Raw genomic sequence first — 23,192 nt, 5'->3', positions numbered from 1 at the left:
CATCTTAAAGCAATTCCATATGTTAGCTTAGTAGAACCCCCCCACCAAATGGCTTAGACGTTGAGGTCACCAGCTGAAAGGTGTTTCTTCCTCAGACACATTGGTGCGGCTGGCTTCCGGGTTAAGCGAGCAGTGTGTGAAGAAGCAGTGCGGCTTGGCAGGATCGTGTTTCGGAGGACGCATGGCTCTCGACCTTCAACTCTCCCGAGTCCATAGAGGAGTTGAAGTGATGGAACAAGACTGTAACTACCAGTTGAATATCACGAAATTGGGGAGGAAAAAGGGGTGAAACTAAAAAAAAATCTAAACTAATCAAAAGTCATGCATCACACCGTTTGGAAAATCTATCTGTAGAAAAAGTGTGCGTGTGCCTAACCGTAGGGCCAGTGTGTAGGTCCCAGGCTGCCTCTGGCTCTCTCTGATGAGGTAACTCCCCTCTGCCACACTCAGCAGCTGGTCAGCCTCCTCTCTGGAGATCATCCCGTGGTACCTGGGGAGAAGACAGAACATTGGAAATACAGATACAGACTGGATTAAAAAAAACTACAGCAATGCCTAGTTTTGTATATAAATTCTAAATTGAAATAATCCAACTTACTCTCTCCCATAGTATTTGGGCCGGTTATCCACCTGAAAGCAAATAGAATATTCCATTGATAAGTAAATCAGGGAAAATAGAGTTCTAGTTTTCGGATTGTGAAGGTTGGAAGGTTAACCAGAGGAGAACTAAGTCACCGCAATAGTACTTTACTTGCATCAGCTATAAAACACTGGGATGCATTCCATAGGAAACAACTCATCATGGAGGACAAAATAAAGAATTATCCACCGTATGCTACGCGACTTGACTACTGTGAAGACATATAGCAAACTTAAATAGGATCTAATGCCCACCATCTAGGTGTTTCAGAGGAAGGTCACTGGATAAGCACCATGGTCAGAGACAATGCTAGCAGGCACAGGTGTCCATCAAGGGGCAGGCCAAGCCGGAATGTAATACTTAAAAAAAAGAAAAAATGGTATCCCTTATCCCACTCTTGCAAGCCTTTTCTTTAATATATTCAACTGGCTATGAAGTGAAATGAATATCTGTGCGGGGTCTCAACATTTCTATGGGAATGTGACAAGATACATTTGCAAACACTAACAGTGTGGTTAACGTCACAGAGAATCCAGTGGTTGTCCAGGCCTGCACTACCGGAAATATCTACTGGAAATTCACATACCAAAATGTGTTGAAAATCTATTACTGTTGTGTTGCAATTAGGGTTGGGAGGTATTCCTATTTTCAGAACATTTCTGTACAATACCAGGATATACGGTTTTACCGAACGTGCACACAAGGGGCGACATATATACACTGCTCAAAAAAATAAAGGGAACACTAAAATAACACATCCTAGATCTGAATGAATGAAATATTCTTAATAAATACTTTTTTCTTTACATATTTTGTTGTCAGCACATTCAACTCACACAAAAATTATCAATGGAAATCAAATTTATCAACCCATGGAGGTCTGGATTTGGAGTCACACTCAAAATGAAAGTGGAAAACCACACTACAGGCTGATCCAACTTTGATGTAATGTCCTTAAAACAAGTAAAAATGAGGCTCAGTAGTGTGTGTGGCCTCGAAGTGCCTGTATGACCTCCCTACAACGCCTGGGCATGCTCCTGATGAGGTGGAGGATGGTCTCCTGAGGGATCTCCTCCCAGACCTGGACTAAAGCATCCGCCAACTCCTGGACAGTCTGTGGTGCAACGTGGCGTTGGTGGATGGAGCGAGACATGATGTCCCAGATGTGCTCAATTGGATTCAGGTCTGGGGAACGGGCGGGCCAGTCCATAGCATCAATGCCTTCCTCTTGCAGGAACTGCTGACACACTCCAGCCACATGAGGTCTAGCATTGTCTTGCATTAGGAGGAACCCAGGGCCAACCGCACCAGCATATGGTCTCACAAGGGGTCTGAGGATCTCATCTCGGTACCTAATGGCAGTCAGGCTCCCTCTGGCGAGCACATGGAGGGCTGTGCGGCCCCCCAAAGAAATGCCACCCCACACCATGACTGACCCACCGCCAAACCGGTCATGCTGGAGGATGTTGCAGGCAGCAGAACGTTCTCCACGGCGTCTCCAGACTCTGTCACGTCTGTCACATGTGCTCAGTGTGGACCTGCTTTCATCTGTGAAGAGCACAGAGCGCCAGTGGCGAATTTGCCAATCTTGGTGTTCTCTGGCAAATGCCAAACGTCCTGCACGGTGTTGGGCTGTAAGCACAACCCCCACCTGTGGACGTCGGGCCCTCATACCACCCTCATGGAGTCAGTGTCTGACCATTTGAGCAGACACATGCACATTTGTGGCCTGCGGAGGTCATTTTGCAGAGCTCTGGCAGTGCTCCTCCTTGCACAAAGGCGGAGGTAGCGGTCCTGCTGCTGGGTTGTTGTCCTCCTACGGCCTCCTCCACGTCTCCTGATGTACTGGCCTGTCTCCTGGTAGCGCCTCCATGCTCTGGACACTACGCTGACAGACACAGCAAACCTTCTTGCCACAGCTCGCATTGATGTGCCATCCTGGATGAGCTGCACTACCTGAGCCACTTGTGTGGGTTGTAGACTCCGTCTCATGCTACCACTAGAGTGAAAGCACCGCCAGCATTCAAAAATGACCAAAACATCAGCCGGGAAGCATAGGAACTGAGAAGTGGTCTGTGGTCACCACCTGCAGAACCACTCCTTTATTGGGGGTGTCTTGCTAATTGCCTATAATTTCCACCTGTTGTCTATTCCATTTGCACAACAGCATGTGAAATTTATTGTCAATCAGTGTTGCTTCCTAAGTGGACAGTTTGATTTCACAGAAGTGTGATTGACTTGGAGTTACATTGTTTTGTTTAAGTGTTCCCTTCATTTTTTTGAGCAGTGTATATATATATATATATATATATAACATACATACACACACACACACAGTTGAAGTCGGACGTTTACATACACTTAGGTTGGAGTCATTAAAACTCGTTTTTCAACCACTCCACAAATTTCTTGAAAGCAAACTATAGTTTTGGCAAGTCGGCTAGAACATCTACTTTGTGCATGACACAAGTAATTTGTCCAATAATTGTTTCCAGACAGATTATTTAACTTATAATTCACTGTATCACAATTCCAGTGGGTCAGAAGTTTACATACACTAAGTTGACTGTGCCTTTAAACAGCTTGGAAAATTCCAGAAAAGGATGTCATGGCTTTAGAAGCCTTTGATAGGCTAATTGACATCATTTGACATCATTTGAGTCAATTGGAGGTGTACCTGTGGATGTATTTCAAGGCCTACCTTCCAACTCAGTGCCTCTTTGCTTGACATCATGGGAAAATTAAAATAAATCAGCCAAGACCTCAGAAAAAAAATTGTAGACCTCCACAAGTCTGGTTCATCCTTGGGAGCAATTTCCAAATGCCTGAAGGTACCACGCTCATCTGTACAAACAATTGTACACAAGTATAAACACCATGGGACCACGCAGCCGTCATACCGCTCAGGAAGGAGACGCGTTCTGTCTCCTAGAGATGAACGTACTTTGGTGAGATAAGTGCAAATCAATCCCAGAACAGCAGCAAAGGACCATGTGAAGATGCTGGAGAAAACAGAAACAAAAGTATCTATATCCACAGTATTATATCGACATAACCTGAAAGGCCACTCAGCAAGGAAGAAGCCATTGCTCCAAAACCGCCATAAAAAAAGCCAGACTACGGTTTGCAACTGCACATGGGGACAAAGATCGTACTTTTTGGAGAAATGTCCTCTGGTCTGATGAAACAAAAATAGAACTGTTTGGCCATAATGACCACCGTTATGTTTGGAGGAAAAAGGATGAGGCTTGGAAGACGAAGAACACCATCCCAACCGTGAAGCACGGGGGTGGCAGCATCATGTTGTGGGGGTGCTTTGCTGCAGGAGGGACTGGTGCATTTCACAAAATAAATGGCATCATGAGGACGGAAAATTATGTGGATATATTGAAGTATTGATCTCAAGACATCAGTCAGGAAGTTAAAGCTTGGGTGCAAATGGATCTTCCAAATGGACAATGACCCCAAGTATACTTCCAAAGTTGTGGCAAAATGGCTTAAGGACAACAAAGTCAAGGTATTGGAGTGGCCATCACAAAGCCCTGACCTCAATCCTATAGAAAATGTATGGGCAGAACTAAAAAAGCGTGTGAGAGCAAGGAGGCCTACAAACCTGACTCAGTTAATCCAGCTCTGTCAGGAGGAATGGGCCAAAATTCACCCAACTTATTGTGGGAAGCTTGTGGAAGGCTACCCGAAACGTTTGAAAAAATTATATAATTTAAAGGCAATGCTACCAAATACTAATTGAGTGTCTGTAAACTTCTGACCCATTGGGAATGTGATGAAAGAAATAAAAGCTGAAATAAATAATTATCTCTATTATTCTGACATTTCACATTCTTAAAATAAAGTGGTGATCCTAACTGACATAAGACAGGGAATTTTTACTAGGATTACATTTCAGGAATTGTGGAAAAACTATGTTTAAATGTATTTGGCTATGGTGCATGTAAACTTCCGACTTCAACTGTATATAAAATATATTTATTTGTTTAACACTTTTTTGGTTACTACATGATTCCATGTGTGTTATTTCATAGTTTTGATGTCTTCACTATTATTCTACAATGTAGAAAGTAGTACAAATAAAGAAAAAAGGTGTTCTAAAACTGTTGACCAGTAGTGTATGGTCTCAATTAAATAGCCTAGAGGTACGGGTGGAAAAGCATGGGCCAATTCTCTTTAATTTCCTAACCTCTTGTGGACTGAATAATAAAAGTTCTAAATGTGTGTTGTTGGATTCGGGGTAAACTTTGAACATTGATATACTAGAGACATAATAGATCAGAAGCATAGTATATTAAGGAGTGTAAGAGACTGGTTTCACATCAGAAGTTAATGGTTTTCTGTAGAAAGACAGATGGCTTCGGAATGTGTTGGGTGGACAGGAGGAAGTCACAGGATTGCTATAGGGGAAGCGAATGTACATCTGTGGATTAAGGGAAGGAGGGGTTGAGGTCAGGAGGTCAGGTCAGATCCCCTGAAGGGAGAAATAATGGTTTATTATCTTATTACCCTCTTCCTGTCGAACCATAAGATGTAAGGATTGGAGAGAAGGAGGAGTGTAAAGTGAGGTATATATACACTTGTGATGGAAGGAACATGTCTTTGTCTGAATCCAGCTGTATCGACCCTTTGGGAAGAATTAAACTTGGTTAAACTCCTCTAGTGTTCGTGAGTTATTTACTCTGAAAAATTAGAACCAAACAGTGTGAAGTGGTTTTTAAAATGGGCTTTCTCCATTTTTATACTGAACCAAACTGGGACAAAACTGACAGTGAAGTAAGATCATTTGTAGAACTTTTCATTTACTATTTAGCACCTAAAGCTGCAATGTGTCACTTTTTGGGTGACCCGAACAAATTCACATAGAAATTTGAGTTATAGATCTCTTATTCTCATTGAAAGCAAGTCAAATTTTTTATTTGATTTAAAACTTTTTCAACTAGGCAAGTCAGTTGAGAACAAATTCTTATTTACAATGACGGCCTACCAAAAAGCAAAAGGCATCCTGCAGGGACGGGGCCTGGGATTTAAAATAAAAATATAGGACAAAACACATCACGACAAGAGAAACAACACAACACTACATAAAGAGAGACCTAAGACAACAACATAGCATCGCAGCAACACATGACAACACAGCATGGTAGCAACACAACATGGCAGCAGCACAAAACAGGGTACAAACATTGGGCACAGACAACAGCAAAGGGCAAGAAGGTAGAGACAACAATACATCACGCAAATCAACCACAACTGTCAGTAAGAGTGCCCATGATTGAGTCATTGAATGAAGAGATTGAGATAAAACTGTCCAGTTTGAGTGTATGTTGCAGCTCTAAGAAGCAGTAGATCTGTTTAATGTGCGCTATTTTTATGCTTCACGTTCTTAAGTTATGTTTTTGTGTCTTTTACTTTGTTTTGTAAACCATCTTTAAACACAATATTTTTGGTTATGGAAAATATACTGTATTTTACAGCAGTTTAGATGGTCCAATGATTGTGTAGACAATGACCGCTTGTTTTGTCAAACAAATTGAAAATAGGCGAACTATTAGAATTTTAGCAACCACAAAATGATGAAGCGATTTCTGCATATTGCACCTTTAAAATATCATTATAGACGGTATTGGAAAAATCTACACTGGTATGTGAACCCATACAGAGATAACTTAAAATACATCCAGCACCAATCTCCTCCTAGAACATTTGAGCATCTTCCGCAATTACATAAGATTTTAGTTCTGGGATTATGAAACTTCCTAAATATGAGCTAAAACTGTAAGTCGCTTTGGATAAGAGTCTGCTAAATGACTAAAATACAGTTTATTAGGTACACCACCCCGTTCACGAAAATGGATTGCTTCTACAGACAGTGAGTCACGTGGCCGTGGCTTGCTTTATAAAGCAGGCAGACAGGCATCCAGTTACTGTTCGATTGAACATTAGAATGGGCAAAACTAGTGACCTAAACGAGTTTGAGTGTGGTATGACCGTCAGTGCCAGGCACGGTGGATCCAGTATCTCAGAAACTGCCGCCCTTCTAGGGCCTCCATACTCAACTGGCGGACTGCGGACCGGGTCTGGACCCAGAACGGGGTCAATACGGACCGGGCTTCGACCCCTGGTATTATATAAAACACACAAGACATGGAAGAATGCATAGAATTGCAGGAAATTAGCTTTAAAAACAGCAAAATAAGATCTGCCCCATGCAAAAATGTGTGGAATTTTCTTTAAAATTGCAACATTTTATATCCATCAACAAGAGGGGTAAGAGGGGTGTGAACAGTTGGGGTCGCATGGCTTGTAAGGAGGGGGTTTGTTACTACGCCGTTTGATTACATTATCCCTCCGGACCTTTGCAACCTACAGTAGGACATTTTTGTGACCGGACCTTTTCCAATAGTACTCAAGTAAGCCTGATCTAGGGTTTACCGGAAATGATGCGACAAACAAAAAACATCTAGTCAGCGGCAGTCCTGTGGGCGAAAACAGCTTGTTGATGAGAGAATGTTAACAAATCACGCAAGCTAACAGGCGGGCCACAAACAAATAATGGTGGTGTGGAGAATGGACGGGCTGTTGCAGCAGATGAATACACAAGGTAGTCATCTATCAGCTAAAAACAAGAAGCGGCTCCAGTGGGCACGTGATCACCAACACTGGACAATTGAGGAGTGAAAAAACATTGCCTTGAACATGACAGCAAGTTCAGTTGACTTGAGTGGCCTGCACAGTCCCCAGACCTCAACCAACAGAGCATCTTTGGGATGAGATGGAACGGGCTGTTCCCAGCAAGAATATACTGGCGTCCAATCTGCAACAACTGCCTGATGCCATCGCATCAGCATTGACCAACATCCCTGTGATGTTACCGACACCTAGTACAAGGTGGGCGTACCTAATAAACTGGCCGGTGACTGTAGTTTACTACATTGACTGGAAATAAATAACACATCTGTCTCTGTCTGAAAATCGTCCCACTCCTAAAAATTATGCAAAACATAGCTCAAGTCAAGTACCCAATCTATTCTATTTCGCTCCAACTCTGGATCTCGTTCAAATTACCTCTGGCCTATTGGCTAATATGTAACCCAATAACAGCTTACCGATAGCCTAAAATTTAAAAAAAAATTGGCAATGTGAGAATATCTGATAATTTAAGCAATTTTTGGGGCTGTTTTTTTGCATTTTGATATTGCCTAGAGTGGCAAATTGCTGGGACCAGGGCTCCCAAGTTAGTTGTGTCACATAAGCCTAAAATAACATTTTGGGACTTCTGTTGGGTGGAACCAGTTCTTGCAGGAGCAGGCGGGAGTCAGACAAAAAAACAGGAGGAAGTGGTGGGTGCGGTATAAAAAGCTGCGGGAGCACGAAGAAATTAGCCATGTCCAGACATAATGTCACAGTTCATCAAGTGATGCAGTAAATAGTTTTCAGTTCATATAAAATTGTTATATCGGACGCATTTTGTTTAATAATTTCTTATTGAGAATCTATTATGAATACCTGCAGACATTCTTTTAAGTGGCCAATTTGTCTCTTTTCTGTGTCTGTTTGCTTACCTCAGAGGTGCAGGTCAGTCGCCGTGGGTGTGGTGCCTCCTGCTGGAGCTGATACACTTGTGCAAAAACAGAACAGTCAGTAAAACATGATTACAGTGCTCCCTACAATATTTTCATAATTAGAATACATTTATACTCACAGTAAGATTTCCACACTGGCGGCCTGTATTCATCATGGTCTGAGGAAAGAAGAACATAATTTCAAGTCTTAATTAATAAACCTTAACATTGACACACTACCAAAAATCTTTGTTTCCTGATTGACAGTGCCTCCAGGTGGTCATTCTATCACACTACACTTAAACTGTGTTGATTAAGCCACCCGGACAAATTTGATTTTCTACAGATTCAGGAACAGACAAGATATTTTTGACCCCAAAAAATGATTACACTAGTGGGCCTTCAGCACATCTGAATTTCCTTCAAAGCATAATATAGGGTCACTCATTTTAGGCTAGACGCAAGATACTATGCAACTTGCCTAATCAACAATACCAAACTAATGCTGTGGGAAAATTTGCATTTTATGCAAATTCAGAATAAATCTAACATTGATATTAGCTTTGGCTTATTGTACTTGAGAAGTATGTGCATGAATACATTAAAACATTTATACATTATGGTGCCAAGCCCAACTGTTTTATGAGGGCTTGGAATGTACTTTTCACACATCCGCCATTGTTGGTATGGTCGCTCTGTCTCCACTCATAGCAACATATCCTTCCAAAAAAATTACCACTGTTCTATACTGAACCATACCAATACCGTAGCACATGCAGTTTGGGTCGACACCATTGTGTAGGATACCTTTAAAGAGAGCTACTACTTACTACTGACAAAGATTTAAATTAGGCTACTACAAGGATGTTCTGACCCTCAAATAGCTATTGCACTACATAGGACTGCAGACTGTGCTTTCAACCACAGCCTGAAAGGACTATGGCATGTGTGTTCTGACAGAATACACTGCATGTCTGTCCCAAAGCAGAGCTTCCAGTCTCATCCCCCACAGCCTGGATGTCAGCTCTATCTTAAACTTGAAATGCACTTAATTTCCCGCCCCCTAACTGTTCTGTATGTTTTTTCTCTCCCTCTCCTAATTCAAAAGTTACAAAATGTTATTTTGTTTAATGCAAAAAAAGGCAATAGACTAGTCTACTATTCCACCTCTTGAAAAGGCTTGTGATACCCTTTGATGATTAAGGGGTTTTAACATGGCTTAAAACGCTAAAATAGATGAACGTTGATAATGACTTAAATAAACTGTTGGTTAGCTAGCGTTAGCTATCCAACATCGTATCTACAAATATGCTGACGCAAAATACGGTGTTTCTATCCCGTGCGAAAGAACTCTACAGGCCTCCCGAAAAGGTAAAAAAAAAAGGTAGCTAGATGGACAAACACTGACCACATTTCTATAGCAAAACATTTGCATATCTGTCACATGCATTACTAGGAAGCTGGCGTTAGAGCTGGTATTGGAACTAGCGAGGTATCAAACTTACAGAAAGGAACAGTTAGCTAGCTAACGTTAGTTAACTTACCAAAGACATTTAGAGCCATTCTTGGTGCGATAACTGATGCGCAATATGACTATTTCCACCACCGTTAGAAAGCTGATAAGGGGAATACAGTGAATAAATATTAGTTTGCGAGAAAACATTCAGCAACTAGGAAAAATGTTGAAAACTGTATCAAAATGTTTATAGTACAATAACAGAGCCAGTCCAGATAGCGTTGGCCACTTAAGGTAACGCGTTTGCTCACACTGTGAGTCACCGCTAGTAGCGCCGCCGACTTCATGACAAAAATAAACAAACCTAAGGAATGGGAACAGGCGTAGATGCAAACATGCATTTATCTACAGTGAGGATAAAGCCAAGATGTAATCTATCCGGTTGCATATGCATGCATATAGCTAATATAATTGATCCCAACAAACACCGTATCTATATTCTATAACGAAGTCGCCATCTTGTGATATCACGTGACCATCCGCCTCAATTTTAGGCCGTAGTTTTACCATGGTTACCATGTGAAGCTGCTCAGAAAAGGATGGGGCAGGGTTGGTGCTATTTGGGATCCTTAGGATGTCCCTACCCTAACCGTAACAACTTTACATTTCAATTTGGTTAGTCCCAAGGATCCCGGAAAGCATGGACCGGTGCAGCAGCAATCCAGCTAAATCACCATGTTAGAAGGATGAGAGAATCCATACATCTGATTAGATTAATATACCGTTGAGATGTCCTTGTAATTTCGTTTTCATTTTTTTGGGACATCCTAAATGGAAATCTTGACTGCAAATTCGGCTCTGCTAGTAGGCCTAGTACAGGCAATGTTTGAGCTAACGATTCATAGATCCTGCAGTCCAAAGGCAAGAGCACTACTTGTGCCACCAGCCATACACACGTACACATGGATTGTGTGTTGTAGATATGTGGTAGTAGAGTAGGGGCCTGATGGCCCACACCTAATGTTGTGAATGTATTGTAATGTTTATTTTTTATAACTGCCTTCATTTTGCTGGACCCCGGGAAGAGTAGCTGCTTCCTTGGCAGCAGCTAATGGGGATCCATAATAAATAGAAATACAAAATACCTATTCTATCATGGAAGGTGTGTGTGCTACCAACTTGATCTTGTAGGGTCATGAGAAGGAGCACAGCCAGATAAAGCCCATGCCCTTTGCCAGGCACCATAATAGTAGTAATTTACTACACATGTAGGCTGTACTTGGCAGCTATAGCCAAATTACATACATAGCACATAAGTAATTAAACAGTTTAAAGTCAGGATGGGAGCAGAAGCAGTGTGTTTTTGGTAGTGTCAATGGGCTGAGCGGTGGAAAGCAGAATTCACAAGAATGAAGGTCACAGCAGGGGGGGGGGGGGTCATTGGTCAGAATCAGACAAGTCCAGAGCCATTTAGCAGCACACCTCACTGTCCACTCACATACAACCAGTTGCATTATTCCCTCCCCCCTCTTAAAGTATCCTCCTTGCATTCGCACCAAGCCAACTATGCTCCAACAAAGGCTATCCCACTACTACAAAGCAATGCATAGTGTGAGCAATAATGGAGGGTCAATTCAAAAGCCCAGGCACTGCACAGGATCCAAACTCCATTTTTTGTATTTAATATAGAAAGTGAAATTCAATGGACCCAAACTGTTTCAATTTAGCATGCAGATTAAATACATAATCTCTGCTATGAATGTTTTAACTATCCATAAATAATGTCTGCTCATGACAACCAAAATGTTTACTTAGCGCTATTAAGTTTATAATCTCAAAATGCAAGAGATTGGAAGTGTCTATTCAATTGCAATCCAACAGCTTGACTAAATCTCACCCCAAATCTAAAATATCTTCAAGATCAAGCGAAATGTATGGTTTGGGGTGAAGTTTGCCCTAGGTAAAGAGCTCAGATCAGCTTCCCCAATCCTAATGCAAAACTGTCAGCATCTATTGGCAACTTTAACATATATTAAATGGCTGTTTTAAAAATAAATGCAAGCAGTCATGTTGATCATTTTTCATGGAATAGCAAAAGAGGACATTGTATTACACCAGTGAAAGATGACTTCAGTATTTATTACAATTAAAAGCATATGATAACCAAAAGTACAGTGAAAATGTACTTAAACTCACTTGATTGCAACCAACCTGCAGTTAACATAACTATATGCTTTGTTTTGAGCTGAAGGGCACACACTAGAGAAATGCATTTGTTAATCCAAAATCTGGTGTTCCTTTGAAAATGTTTTGCAGGGAAGTGGGGCTATACACAAAATAACTAAACCATTTTAAATAGTGAAATACATGCATTTAATTCTGTAATTGGTTACATTTTTACAATACATGCCTTTTCTTTTGTCAGCCTTCAACAAAAACTTGGAAAATGTACAATTTTATGACCAACACTGAACAATTTGGGTTGCTCGAGTAAAATAGGTAGCCACAGCTGTGGTTTCAAAATCATGATCACCATCTGCAGTGGACATATTTACATGGCAAACAGGATCAGGAAAGCAACCATCAAGCAGAACAGACCCATGGCTTCAGACAGGGCAAATCCCAGGATAGCATAGGAGAAAAGCTGCTGCTTTAGGGAAGGGTTCCTGGGGAGAAAAAAAACAAAAACATTTGCTAGTGCCATGAATCAAAGCTGTGGGAGAGACTTGCAGCCATAGCGATTGTTTACCATTTTCACAAACATTGTATAAAATATATATATATTTTTTTTAAATCAACAAAGATTCACATAGTTGAGGGCATAAAGTAGGGCACCATATCTACTAATGGCAATATTTACCTTGCATATCCGATGATAAGGCTGCCGAACACAGTCCCGATTCCAGCACCAGAACCAGCCACTCCAACTGTGGCAGCTCCAGCACCGATGAACTTGGCTGCTGTGTCAATGTCTCTGCTCACAGCACTAGTCTGGAAACCCCGCAGTGCTACCTGAGAAAAGGCACTCTGTGGCACAAAGGCAGTGCTAGCCTGGGAGCAACAAAGAAAAAGTCTAAAAAATATATTAACCAATTGACCATAGAAACAGCTTGAAGATAAATATTACAATCATTTATGATTAAGACAACATTTAAATCATTGCAGAGGGGTCCAATATATTTTGGAAGAGAACAGAGGGCTGTTTCTTTATCATTTCTATCGGCAACATTTTACCTAAGGAAAAAAATCTAGACTGAAAGGTAGCATCAGTTGTCCATAGAAGTTGATGTTGTTCCTCAAGGTAAGGGCGCTAAAGGGTAAAAGGGGCAGGTAGACACTCACCTCTCCTGTTCTGACATCCGGCCGGGAAAGCACAGACGCAGAGAGAGGTCTGTATAATGCCCTGGATCCAGCACGGACCTGTACATTCTTTTAAAAATGGTATACGTTTAGTGATGCAACTTCCATAACATCATTGTAACTTGATTATAAACACACCACCACAAAAATAAACAACATTTGTTAACAGTCGCAAGGGGACACATGGCCAAATCATATGTACATCCCACTGACCAACTGTACAAGTCAGATGTGGGCAGTACAACATGATAAATAACTAGTAGCTTGCTACATACTACTAGCCAGCTACAGAGCCACCCTCCCACACACACTGAGGAGAATGTGCTGTTAAACATGACAAATGCATGGAAGCACTGCAGTGTTTAGTTCCAAATATCTGCCTCTACTGAACCAGCCCTTTCAGATGTCCTAGACGACCAACTCAGAGGGCATTATGGAGTGGATCAAGATGTAGTGCCATGGCCCAAAATACACAAACGCCAAACTGGCAAAGTGCACAACTACGATTGACATTACTAGTAGCAAATGCACATAGCCAAAGAAAGCAGTCTTTGCTGCTTTATTTCTGCATGACCTTGAAATCACAAAGTCTCATTGGCTCATTCGAAAGCTAACGAGCGATGGTTAGCAACCTAACCTAAGCATAGCTAAAGCTGGCTACCTAGCTTAGGTGACAAGAAGTAACGTTATTTTCCAAGAGCAGGTTATTATTTATTTTTAAAGGTTAGCTAGCTACGTTGATTTCAATTAAATTTCAAACCAAGTCACTTACAATTCAGTGTGCACAATTGCATGCACTAAAACGTTACAGCAGTTCCTAAGTCACAAATAAGTACAAGTTCAGCAGGCCCATCTAACTTGCCTAGTTAACATTATGCTATGACAACTTATATGCATCATTACTTTCACAACTCACCAGTGCAGGCGTAGAGACGAACTTCGCACAGGCGTACATATTAGTTTAATGTGTTGACTGATAAAATCAACTAGAGACGAGTCGCCTGGTTGTCTCAACAAAAAAAAGAGAGAACAGTAGCTAAGGTCAATGATAATTTCACAACAAATTCAAAGAAACAGCGAATCCATAAAAATGATTAACGTTATGTGCAAAACAACTTTCTTCACATAAATTATGTTGTCGGTGTGGGATCAAAACGACTTTAGATCGAAGATGAAAATGGATTGTTAAAATGTTTCAGCGCAGACCACCCATTTGCCTCCCCTTCACTTACCGGCTGCAGAGGTCGAAGCGCTGAGGAACAACTGCGCATGCCCGAAACCGTATTTAATTATATTCCCGGATGACGGGATTTACGACATCAGACCTCATTCCTCAGCTAGTACCTTTGTTGGAACATTGGATAGAAAAAAAAGTACAATCACGATCTATGTTTCTATATATCAATCAAATATCTATTGTATTCGTTTCAATGACAATGTGACATATTTGAATCATGCTACTAGTGATAATAAACTTATAAACGCAAGGTGATAGTAGGGCAAACTCAAAAGGGTTTATTTCTACTTGTGTGAGTGCCACACTGTTCACCAATGATGTTGAACTGCTATTTTAAAATTCTCTGTTAATGTATCAGTTTTACCCCAGATATTTGTTTTAACCCAAAAATAATTTTGAATTCTAGTTTTCTTGTTCTTTAGCATTTTGTTGTGTTCATATATGGACAGTGTCATCTTTTTCAAACGTTCTCTTGTCTATAATTTTTTTTTTTTTAAGATATAAAACCATTCATTTATTCGTCGAGTTTGGTTTTGCACTATAGCAGATCATATGCAACATGATCCATCTCCAGCAGAGGGGGATGTTGTATAAGCCTGTGATGTAGTGGCAGCTAGGCAAGGTATCATTCCTGCTATACTGACCCAATCCCAATGTCACCCTCAACCCTAACTTCAGCGATCTGAGAAGGTTTGACAGGTGTTAGCAATATGGCATTAAATCCAACTAGCCTATCTGAAGCCTAGGTTTAGCTATTACCATACCTATGCCATGTCCTTTCAGATCTCCAATCTGCACAGGGAGTAGGGCAGTGGTATTCAACTCTTACCTTACGAGGTCCGGACCCTCCTTGTTTTCTGTTATACCTGATAATTAATTGCGCACACCTAGTGTCCCAGGTCTACATCAGTCCCTGATTAGAGGGGAACAATGGAAAAATGCAGTCGAACTGGCTTCGAGGTCCAGAGTTGATTTTAAAGGCCGTAGGGTCTTATGATTAAAATTGAGATTTGCCACTGTGTATTAAGTAGGTGCGCACACACACACATATATACTGTACATACACAAAAACATATGACCAGCTTAAAAAAAGTGTTGGATTAACATTCCTTGTCCATTAAATTAATGGTATTTTAGAGATGAGAGCAAAATACTGATAAACTACTATTTTCATGCCCTACCTCCCTCAAAGATCTGTCCTCAACATGATTGGCAGCTCTAAAGCTGTGTCTGTCTTTGTGTGTTTGTCTGGGTATGTGAGGGAATGACAGGGGCGAACAGACATGCAATGATTGGTTCATAGACAGGGTCTCTACCTATGTCTTCAAGGACATGTAGATGTAGCCAAGCTAAATTCCCAATCTGGCCCTCATACCATCATGGCCACCTAATCATCCCCAGCTTCCAATTGGCTCATTCATAAATAAAATTTGATTTGATTTGATTTATCCCCCTTCCTCTCCCCTGTAACTGTTCCCTAAGTCATTGCTGTAAATCAGAATGTGTTCTCAGTCAACTTACCAGGTAAAATAAGGTTTGAGTGGAACATTTAAATAAAGATATTATACTGCATCTCCAAGGTTCTTAAATAACGGCAGTCTGAAGCTGATTAAAAGGCTTGTATTGTGCTTGACCTTTTCTTCACATCAATGTGACATTTAAATATCTAAACACACGCTTGGAAATTCACAAATGTGGACAATATACAGTATTTGTATTTGCATTTATTATGGGTCCCCATTACTCTTCCTGGGGTCCGGCAAAATTAAGGCAGTTATACAATTTTAAAAACATTACTATACATTCATTACAGAATTCACAACACAATAAGTGTGTGCCCTGAGGCCTATACTCCAATACCACATCTCTACAACGCAAAATCCATGTGTACATGTGTGTATAGTGCGTATGTTATCATGTGTGTGTATGCATGTGTCAGTGCCTATGTTGCTTCACAGTCCCCGCTTTTCCATAAGGTGTATTTTTACCTGCTTTTTAACTCTGATTCTACTGCTTGCATCAGTTACCTGGTGTGGAATAGAGTTCCATGTAGTCATGGCTCTATGTAGTACTGTGAGCCTCCCATAGTTTGTTCTGGACTTCGGGACTGTGAAGAGACCACTGGTGGCATGTCTTGAGGGGCATGCATGGGTGTCCGAGCTGTGTGCATTCAGCTTGTCAACACCTCTTACAAAAACAAGTAATGATGAAGTCAATCTCTCTTCCGCTTTGAGCCATGAGAGATTGACATGCATGGCATTAATGTTAGCTCTCCGTGTACTTTTAAGGGCCAGCCATTTTGAGCCAACTGTAACTGTAAGTCCCTCTTTGTGGCACCTGACCACACGACTGAACAGTAGTCTAAATGAGTCAAGTGCAGCGTCTGGTTGCTCCTCATTACACACCACAGACCAGCAAATACTATTTACATGTGAATCACTACAAAACTTATTGTATGACCTCTTATACACTATATTAGGCCCAGCCTTTGGAAGCTTGGTTTTCCTAGATATGGCAATTATATTGTGATCACTATATCCTATGGATTTGGATACTGTTTAAAGCAAATTTCTGCAGCATTAGTAAAGATGTGATCAATACATATTGATGATTTCCTTCCTGTGCTGTTTAACTACCCTGGTTGATCTAAAACCTGAACCAGGTTGCAGGCACTGGTTACAGTTTGATGTTTTTTCTTGAGTGGGCAGCATGATGAGAGCCAGTCAATATTTAAATCACCCAGAAAATATACTTTTCTGTTGATATCACATACATGATCAAGCAATTCATATATATTATCCAGATACTGACTGTTAGCACTTGGTGGTCTATAGCAGCTTCCCAAAAGAAGGGGCTTTAGGTGAGGCAGATTAACCTGTAGCCATATTACCTAAATAGTTTTTAACATTAGATCGTCTCTAAGCTTTACAGGAATGTGGTTCTTTATATAGACCGCAACACCGCCCCCATTTGCATTTCTGTCTTTTCGGTAAATGTTATAACCATGTATTGCTACCACTGTTTCATCAAAGGTATTATCTAAGTGCATTTCAAAGATTGACAGAATATGAAAGTAATCTGTTACAAGCGTTTGTGGCGTTATTGACTTCATGGACTTTGTTTCTCAGGCTGCAAATGTTAATATGGGCTATTTTAGCACTTTTCTGGGATTCTTGATTGTTTTTAATGCTTTACTGGGAAGCTTATCAGAAGTAGACTTGCTCGTGTTATTTATATTGGAGCTGATAGTGCAGGGTGAAATGCACAAAGTGCTCTTCCTACTAGGGCACACCACCTCATTGATAATGGTGTAACTGATTCATAGGCTCCCGATTACTTCATACAATAGCAGCAGGATCAACAGAGTTATTAATGATCGGCTATGAAAAGCCAACTGACATTTATTCCTGATTATTATTTGACCATGCTTGTCACTTATGAACATTTTGAACATCTTGGCCATGTTCTGTTATAATCTCCACCCGGCACAGCCAGAAGAGGACTGGCCACCCCTCATAGCCTGGTTCCTCTCTAGGTTTCTTCCTAGGTTTTGGCCTTTCTAGGGAGTTTTTCCTAGCCACCGTGCTTCTACACCTGCATTGCTTGCTGTTTGGGGTTTTAGGCTGGGTTTCTGTACAGCACTTCGAGATATTAGCTGATGTACGAAGGGCTATATAAAATAAACTTGATTTGATTTGATTCAGGGCAATTAGGGGGACATAAATTACGTTTCTTACATTGTGTCTGCAAACGCCACAAGGAAAATGTACATTTGATGCAGCATTATGACAACTCACTATAGATCATAGTCTTCTGCTGGAAAAACGTACGTGTTATGGATTTACACCCCCTGCTATAATGTGGATAAAGAGTTACTTGTCTAACAGAACACAAAGGGTGGAAGCCTATCAAATATAATCCAGTTAAAATGAGGAAATCCCTAGGGTAGCTGTTTAGGCACCTTGCTTATAAAAAAATGTATGAACGAGATGACACTGGCTTTGAGTAAAGCATGAGTGTCTACAGTTGAAGTCGGAAGTTTAAATACACTTAGGTTGGAGTCATTAAAACTAATTTTTCAACAACTCCACAAATGTCTTGTTAATTAACAAACTATAGTTTTGGCAAGTCGGTTAGGACATCTACATCTGCATGACACAAGTCATTTTTCCAACAATTGTTTCCAGACAGATTATTTCACTTATAATTCACTGTATCACAATTCCAGTGGGTCAGAAGTTACCATACACTCAGATGACTGTGCCTTTAAACAGCTTGGAAAATTCCAGAAAATTATGTCATGGCTTTAGAAGCTTCTGATAAGCTAATTGACATCATTTGAGTCAATTGGAGGTGTAACTGTGGATGTATTTCAAGGACCACCTCCAAACTCAGTGCGTCTTTGCTTGACATCATGGGAAAATCAAAAGAAATCAGCCAAGACCCCAGAAAAAAATTTGTAGACCTCCACAAATCTGGTTCATCCTTGGAAGCAATTTCCAAACGCCTGAAGGTACCACATTCATCTGTACAAACAATAGTACGTAAGTATAAACACCATGGGACCACGCAGTCGTCATACCGCTCAGGAAGGAGAAGCATTCTGTCTCCGAGAGATGAACGCTCTTTGGTGCGAAAAGTTCTGGAGGAAACAGGTACAAAATTATCCATATTCATAGTAAAACGAGTCCTATATCGACATAACCTGAAAGGCCGCTCAGCAAGGAAGAAGCCACTGCTCTACAACCGCCATAAAAAAGCCAGACTACGGTTTGCAACTGCACATGGGACAAATATCGTACTTTTTGGAGAAATGTCCTCTGGTCTGATGAAACAAAAATAGAACTGTTTGGCCATAATGACCATCGTTATGTTTGGAGGAAAAATGGGAGGCTTGCAAGCCGAAGAACACCATCCCAACCGTGAAGCACGGGGGTGGCAGCGATCATGTTGTGGGGGTGATTTGCTGCAGGAGGGACTGGTGCACTTCACAAAATAGATGGCATCATGAGGCAGGAAAATTATGTGAATATATTGAAGCAACATCTCAAGACATCAGTCAGGAAGTTAAAGTTAAACCTGAAAAAGTGTGTGCGAGCAAAGAGGCCTACAAACCTGACTCAGTTACACCAGCTCTGTCAGGAGGAATGGGCCAAAATTCACCCAACTTATTGTGGGAAGCTTGTGGAAGGCTACCCGAAATATTTGACCCAAGTTAAACAATTTATGGCAATGCTATATATATATAAATATTAACTTAGTGTATGTAAACTTCTGACCCACTGGGAATGTGATGAAAGAAATAAAAGCTGAAATAAATCATTCTCTCTACTATTATTCTGCCATTTCACATTCTTAGAATAAAGTGGTGATCCTAACGGACCTAAAACAGGGAATTTTTACTTGGATTAAGTGTCAGGGATTGTGAAAAACTGAGTTTAAATGTATTTGGCTAAGGTGTATGTAAACTTCCGACTTCAACTGTTATACATATATATATATATATATACACTGCTCAAAAAAATAAAGGGAACACTTAAACAACACAATGTAACTCCAAGTCAATCACACTTCTGTGAAATCAAACTGTCCACTTAGGAAGCAACACTGATTGACAATAAATTTCACATGCTGTTGTGCAAATGGAATAGACAAAAGGTGGAAATTATAGGCAATTAGCAAGACACCCCCAATAAAGGAATGGTGCATCAGGTGGTGACCACAGACCACTTCTCAGTTCCTATGCTTCCTGGCTGATGTTTTGGTCACTTTTGAATGCTGGCGGTGCTTTCACTCTAGTGGTAGCATGAGACGGAGTCTACAACCCACACAAGTGGCTCAGGTAGTGCAGTTCATCCAGGATGGCACATCAATGCGAGCTGTGACAAAAAGGTTTGCTGTGTCTGTCAGCGTAGTGTCCAGAGCATGGAGGCGCTACCAGGAGACAGGCCAGTACATCAGGAGACGTGGAGGAGGCCGTAGGAGGGCAACAACCCAGCAGCAGGACCGTTACCTCCGCCTTTGTGCAAGGAGGTGCACTGCCAGAGCACTGCAAAATGACCTCCAGCAGGCCACAAATGTGCATGTGTCTGCTCAAAAGGTCAGAAACAGACTCCATGAGGGTGGTATGAGGGCCCGACGTCCACCGGTGGGGGTTGTGCTTACAGCCCAACACCGTGCAGGACGTTTGGCATTTGCCAGAGAACACCAAGATTGGCAAATTCGCCACTGGCGCCCTGTGCTCTTCACAGATGAAAGCAGGTTCACACTGAGCACATGAGCACATGTGACAGACGTGACAGAGTCTGGAGACGCTGTGGAGAACGTTCTGCTGCCTGCAACATCCTCCAGCATGACCGGTTTGGCGGTGGGTCAGTCATGGTGTGGGGTGGCATTTCTTTGTGGGGCCGCACAGCCCTCCATGTGCTCGCCAGAGGTAGCCTGACTGCCATTAGGTACCGAGATGAGATCCTCAGACCCCTTGTGAGACCATATGCTGACACATGCACATTTGTGGCCTGCTGGAGGTCATTTTGCAGTGCTCTGGCAGTGCACCTCCTTGCACAAAGGCGGAGGTAAAGGTCCTGCTGCTGGGTTGTTGCCCTCCTACGGCCTCCTCCATGTCTCCTGATGTACTGGCCTGTCTCCTAGTAGCGCCTCCATGCTCTGGACACTACGCTGACAGACACAGCAAACCTTTTTGTCACAGCTCGCATTGATGTGCCATCCTGGATGAACTGCACTACCTGAGCCACTTGTGTGGGTTGTAGACTCCGTCTCATGCTACCACTAGAGTGAAAGCACCGCCAGCATTCAAAAGTGACCAAAACATCAGCCAGGAAGCATAGGAACTGAGAAGTGGTCTGTGGTCACCACCTGATGCACCATTCCTTTATTGGGGGTGTCTTGCTAATTGCCTATAATTTCCACCTTTTGTCTATTCCATTTGCACAACAGCATGTGAAATTTATTGTCAATCAGTGTTGCTTCCTAAGTGGACAGTTTGATTTCACAGAAGTGTGATTGACTTGGAGTTACATTGTGTTGTTTAAGTGTTCCCTTTATTTTTTTGAGCAGTGTATATTGCGGCCTCTTGGGCCCCCCACGGGCCTGGGCACAGGGGCTTCAGGCCCGGTAAGGTCCTGTATTAATCCGGCTCTGGACACTGGGAGACAAATTCACCAAGAGTTTCTTATCAAAACGACATTGAATGTTCCTGAGTGGCCTAGTTACAGTTTTGACTTAAATCGGCTTGAAAATGACTGTCTAACAATGATCAGCAACCAATTTGACAGAGCTTGAAGAATTTAAAAGAATAATGTGCAACTATTGTACAATTCAGGTTTGCAAAGCTCTTAGACTTACCGAGAAATAATCACAGCTGTAATCAAATGCCAAACACTGGCTGCGCATTCTGCATGATTGATTGTCTAAAGCCCAAACTATGCAAAATACAAATTGTTCAATATTTTGTATAGGCTCTGATATTAAATAGGCTCCTATCTCAGTCACAACAATACTGCAGACAACCCATACTGTCTAGACTACCTGTCTATTTACTTTTGAGCATGCTTGGCTATTGAAGAAATGGTAAACTAATATTTGTTATGTAGCAGGAATAAACCAGTCATGTCAGCAAATATTGTTATGATTTAGGCCCATATAATAAAACCCAAAGAAACATATTAGGCTACATGCTGCTATGCGGCAGGTAGCCTAGTGGTTAGAGCATTGGGCCAGTAACCAAAAGGTTGCTAGATTGAATCTCGGAGCTGACAAGGTAAAAATATGTCATTCTGCCCCTGAACAAGGCAGTTAACTTGCCGTTCCTAGGCTGTCATTGTAAATATAAATGTGTTCTTAACTGACTTGCCTAGTTAAACAGAGGTTAAATAAAAAAATTATGCAATCTCCTTACCATGCATCTATTTTATAATTTACCTACTTTTTTAAACATTGTAATTATTGTGCATCAAACACCTCCATTTCCCCCAAAATAACAATGTTTGCTTGTAATACAATTCTTCAACCACTAGAAGTTGTGCGTAGGCATGGTCTGAGATTTGTGTGAAGATATGCACACTTTCTGTCAAGTTCAAATTTGATAAATACCAACCTTTGCTAGAAAAGTGGTGCACGCAAAGTTTATTATTTTTTGTGTATACGCGCCTTTGATAAATGAGACCCCTGGTAATTCAGGCAGGTAAAAAACAGACAAGGTGATGGGAAAACAATAAATCAGTCAAGTAACAACTAGCCTAATAGCTCGCTCCTACACACTTTTCTACAAATAAATGTGTATTATAGGCCATTAACCAATCATGACCCTCCTTTAGGATTGCACATTCAGTAAATCACCAGCAGAGAGAGTTCCCTTTGAATCTATTTTTCCATTCACTTAGCTGGTGATGCTTATAAAATGTATCATAACTTCAAAAGTAGCAGAGCCCACTCTAGAATTTTGATGTACAGTGCCTTTTAAAGTATTCACACCTCTTGACTTGTTCCACATTTTGTTTCATTATAAGGTGGGATTAAAATGTATTTAATTGTATGTTTTTCACAATATGCAAAATACTCTGTCAAAGTGGAAGAAAAATTCTAACATTAAAAAAAAAGAATCTTTAAAAAAAAGTGCAATATATGCACATTATTATTTAAAAAATTCTTCAAGCTCTGTCAAGTTGATTGTTGATCATTGCTAGACAGACGTTTGTCAAATATTGCCATAGATTTTCAAGCTGATTTAAGTCAAAACTGTAACTAGGCCACTCAGGAACATTCAATGTTGTCTTGGTAAGCAACTCCAGTGTATATTTGGCCTTGTTTTAGGTTATTGTCCTGCTGAAAGGTGAATTTGTCACCCAGTTTCTGTTGGAAAGCAGACTGAACCAGGTTTTCCTCTAGGATTTTGCCTGTGCTTTG

At 41.1% G+C, this 23,192-nt stretch overlaps 2 protein-coding genes across 3 annotated transcripts in view; both read right to left on the bottom strand.

Moving 5' to 3' along the window:
* The window catches only part of LOC120033757 (N-chimaerin-like), a 40,228-nt gene extending 30,048 nt beyond the window's left edge, over positions 1-10,180 (bottom strand). The window contains exons 1-6 of the mRNA XM_038980213.1: positions 10,035-10,180; positions 9,759-9,830; positions 8,355-8,393; positions 8,215-8,270; positions 599-630; positions 377-490 (exon numbers count right to left, since the gene is read on the bottom strand). Coding sequence (XP_038836141.1) covers positions 377-490; positions 599-630; positions 8,215-8,270; positions 8,355-8,393; positions 9,759-9,777 — 260 coding nt within the window. The 5' untranslated portion in view covers positions 9,778-9,830; positions 10,035-10,180. The remainder of the gene's footprint in view (positions 1-376; positions 491-598; positions 631-8,214; positions 8,271-8,354; positions 8,394-9,758; positions 9,831-10,034) is intronic.
* A 1,608-nt stretch (positions 10,181-11,788) lies between these two features.
* atp5mc3b (ATP synthase membrane subunit c locus 3b) lies at positions 11,789-14,307 on the bottom strand. Of its 2 annotated transcripts, none has more exons than XM_038980012.1 (5): positions 14,263-14,307; positions 13,947-14,031; positions 13,013-13,099; positions 12,531-12,721; positions 11,789-12,336 (listed from the first exon to the last, which is right to left on the bottom strand). In XM_038980012.1, the coding sequence occupies exons 2-5, from the start codon at positions 13,983-13,985 to the stop codon at positions 12,222-12,224; spliced, it is 432 nt and encodes a 143-aa protein (XP_038835940.1). In that variant the 5' UTR covers positions 13,986-14,031; positions 14,263-14,307; the 3' UTR covers positions 11,789-12,221. The 2 variants fall into 2 exon arrangements, with proteins under 2 accessions (XP_038835940.1, XP_038835939.1); XM_038980011.1 differs by having other exon boundaries at positions 13,947-14,039; positions 14,263-14,284.
* Positions 14,308-23,192: the final 8,885 nt, after the last annotated feature.

Source organism: Salvelinus namaycush, chromosome 40 (genome assembly GCF_016432855.1).
Source record: "Salvelinus namaycush isolate Seneca chromosome 40, SaNama_1.0, whole genome shotgun sequence".
Taxonomy (NCBI): Eukaryota; Metazoa; Chordata; class Actinopteri; order Salmoniformes; family Salmonidae; genus Salvelinus; species Salvelinus namaycush.
This window is presented reverse-complemented; position numbering and strand designations above follow the sequence as displayed.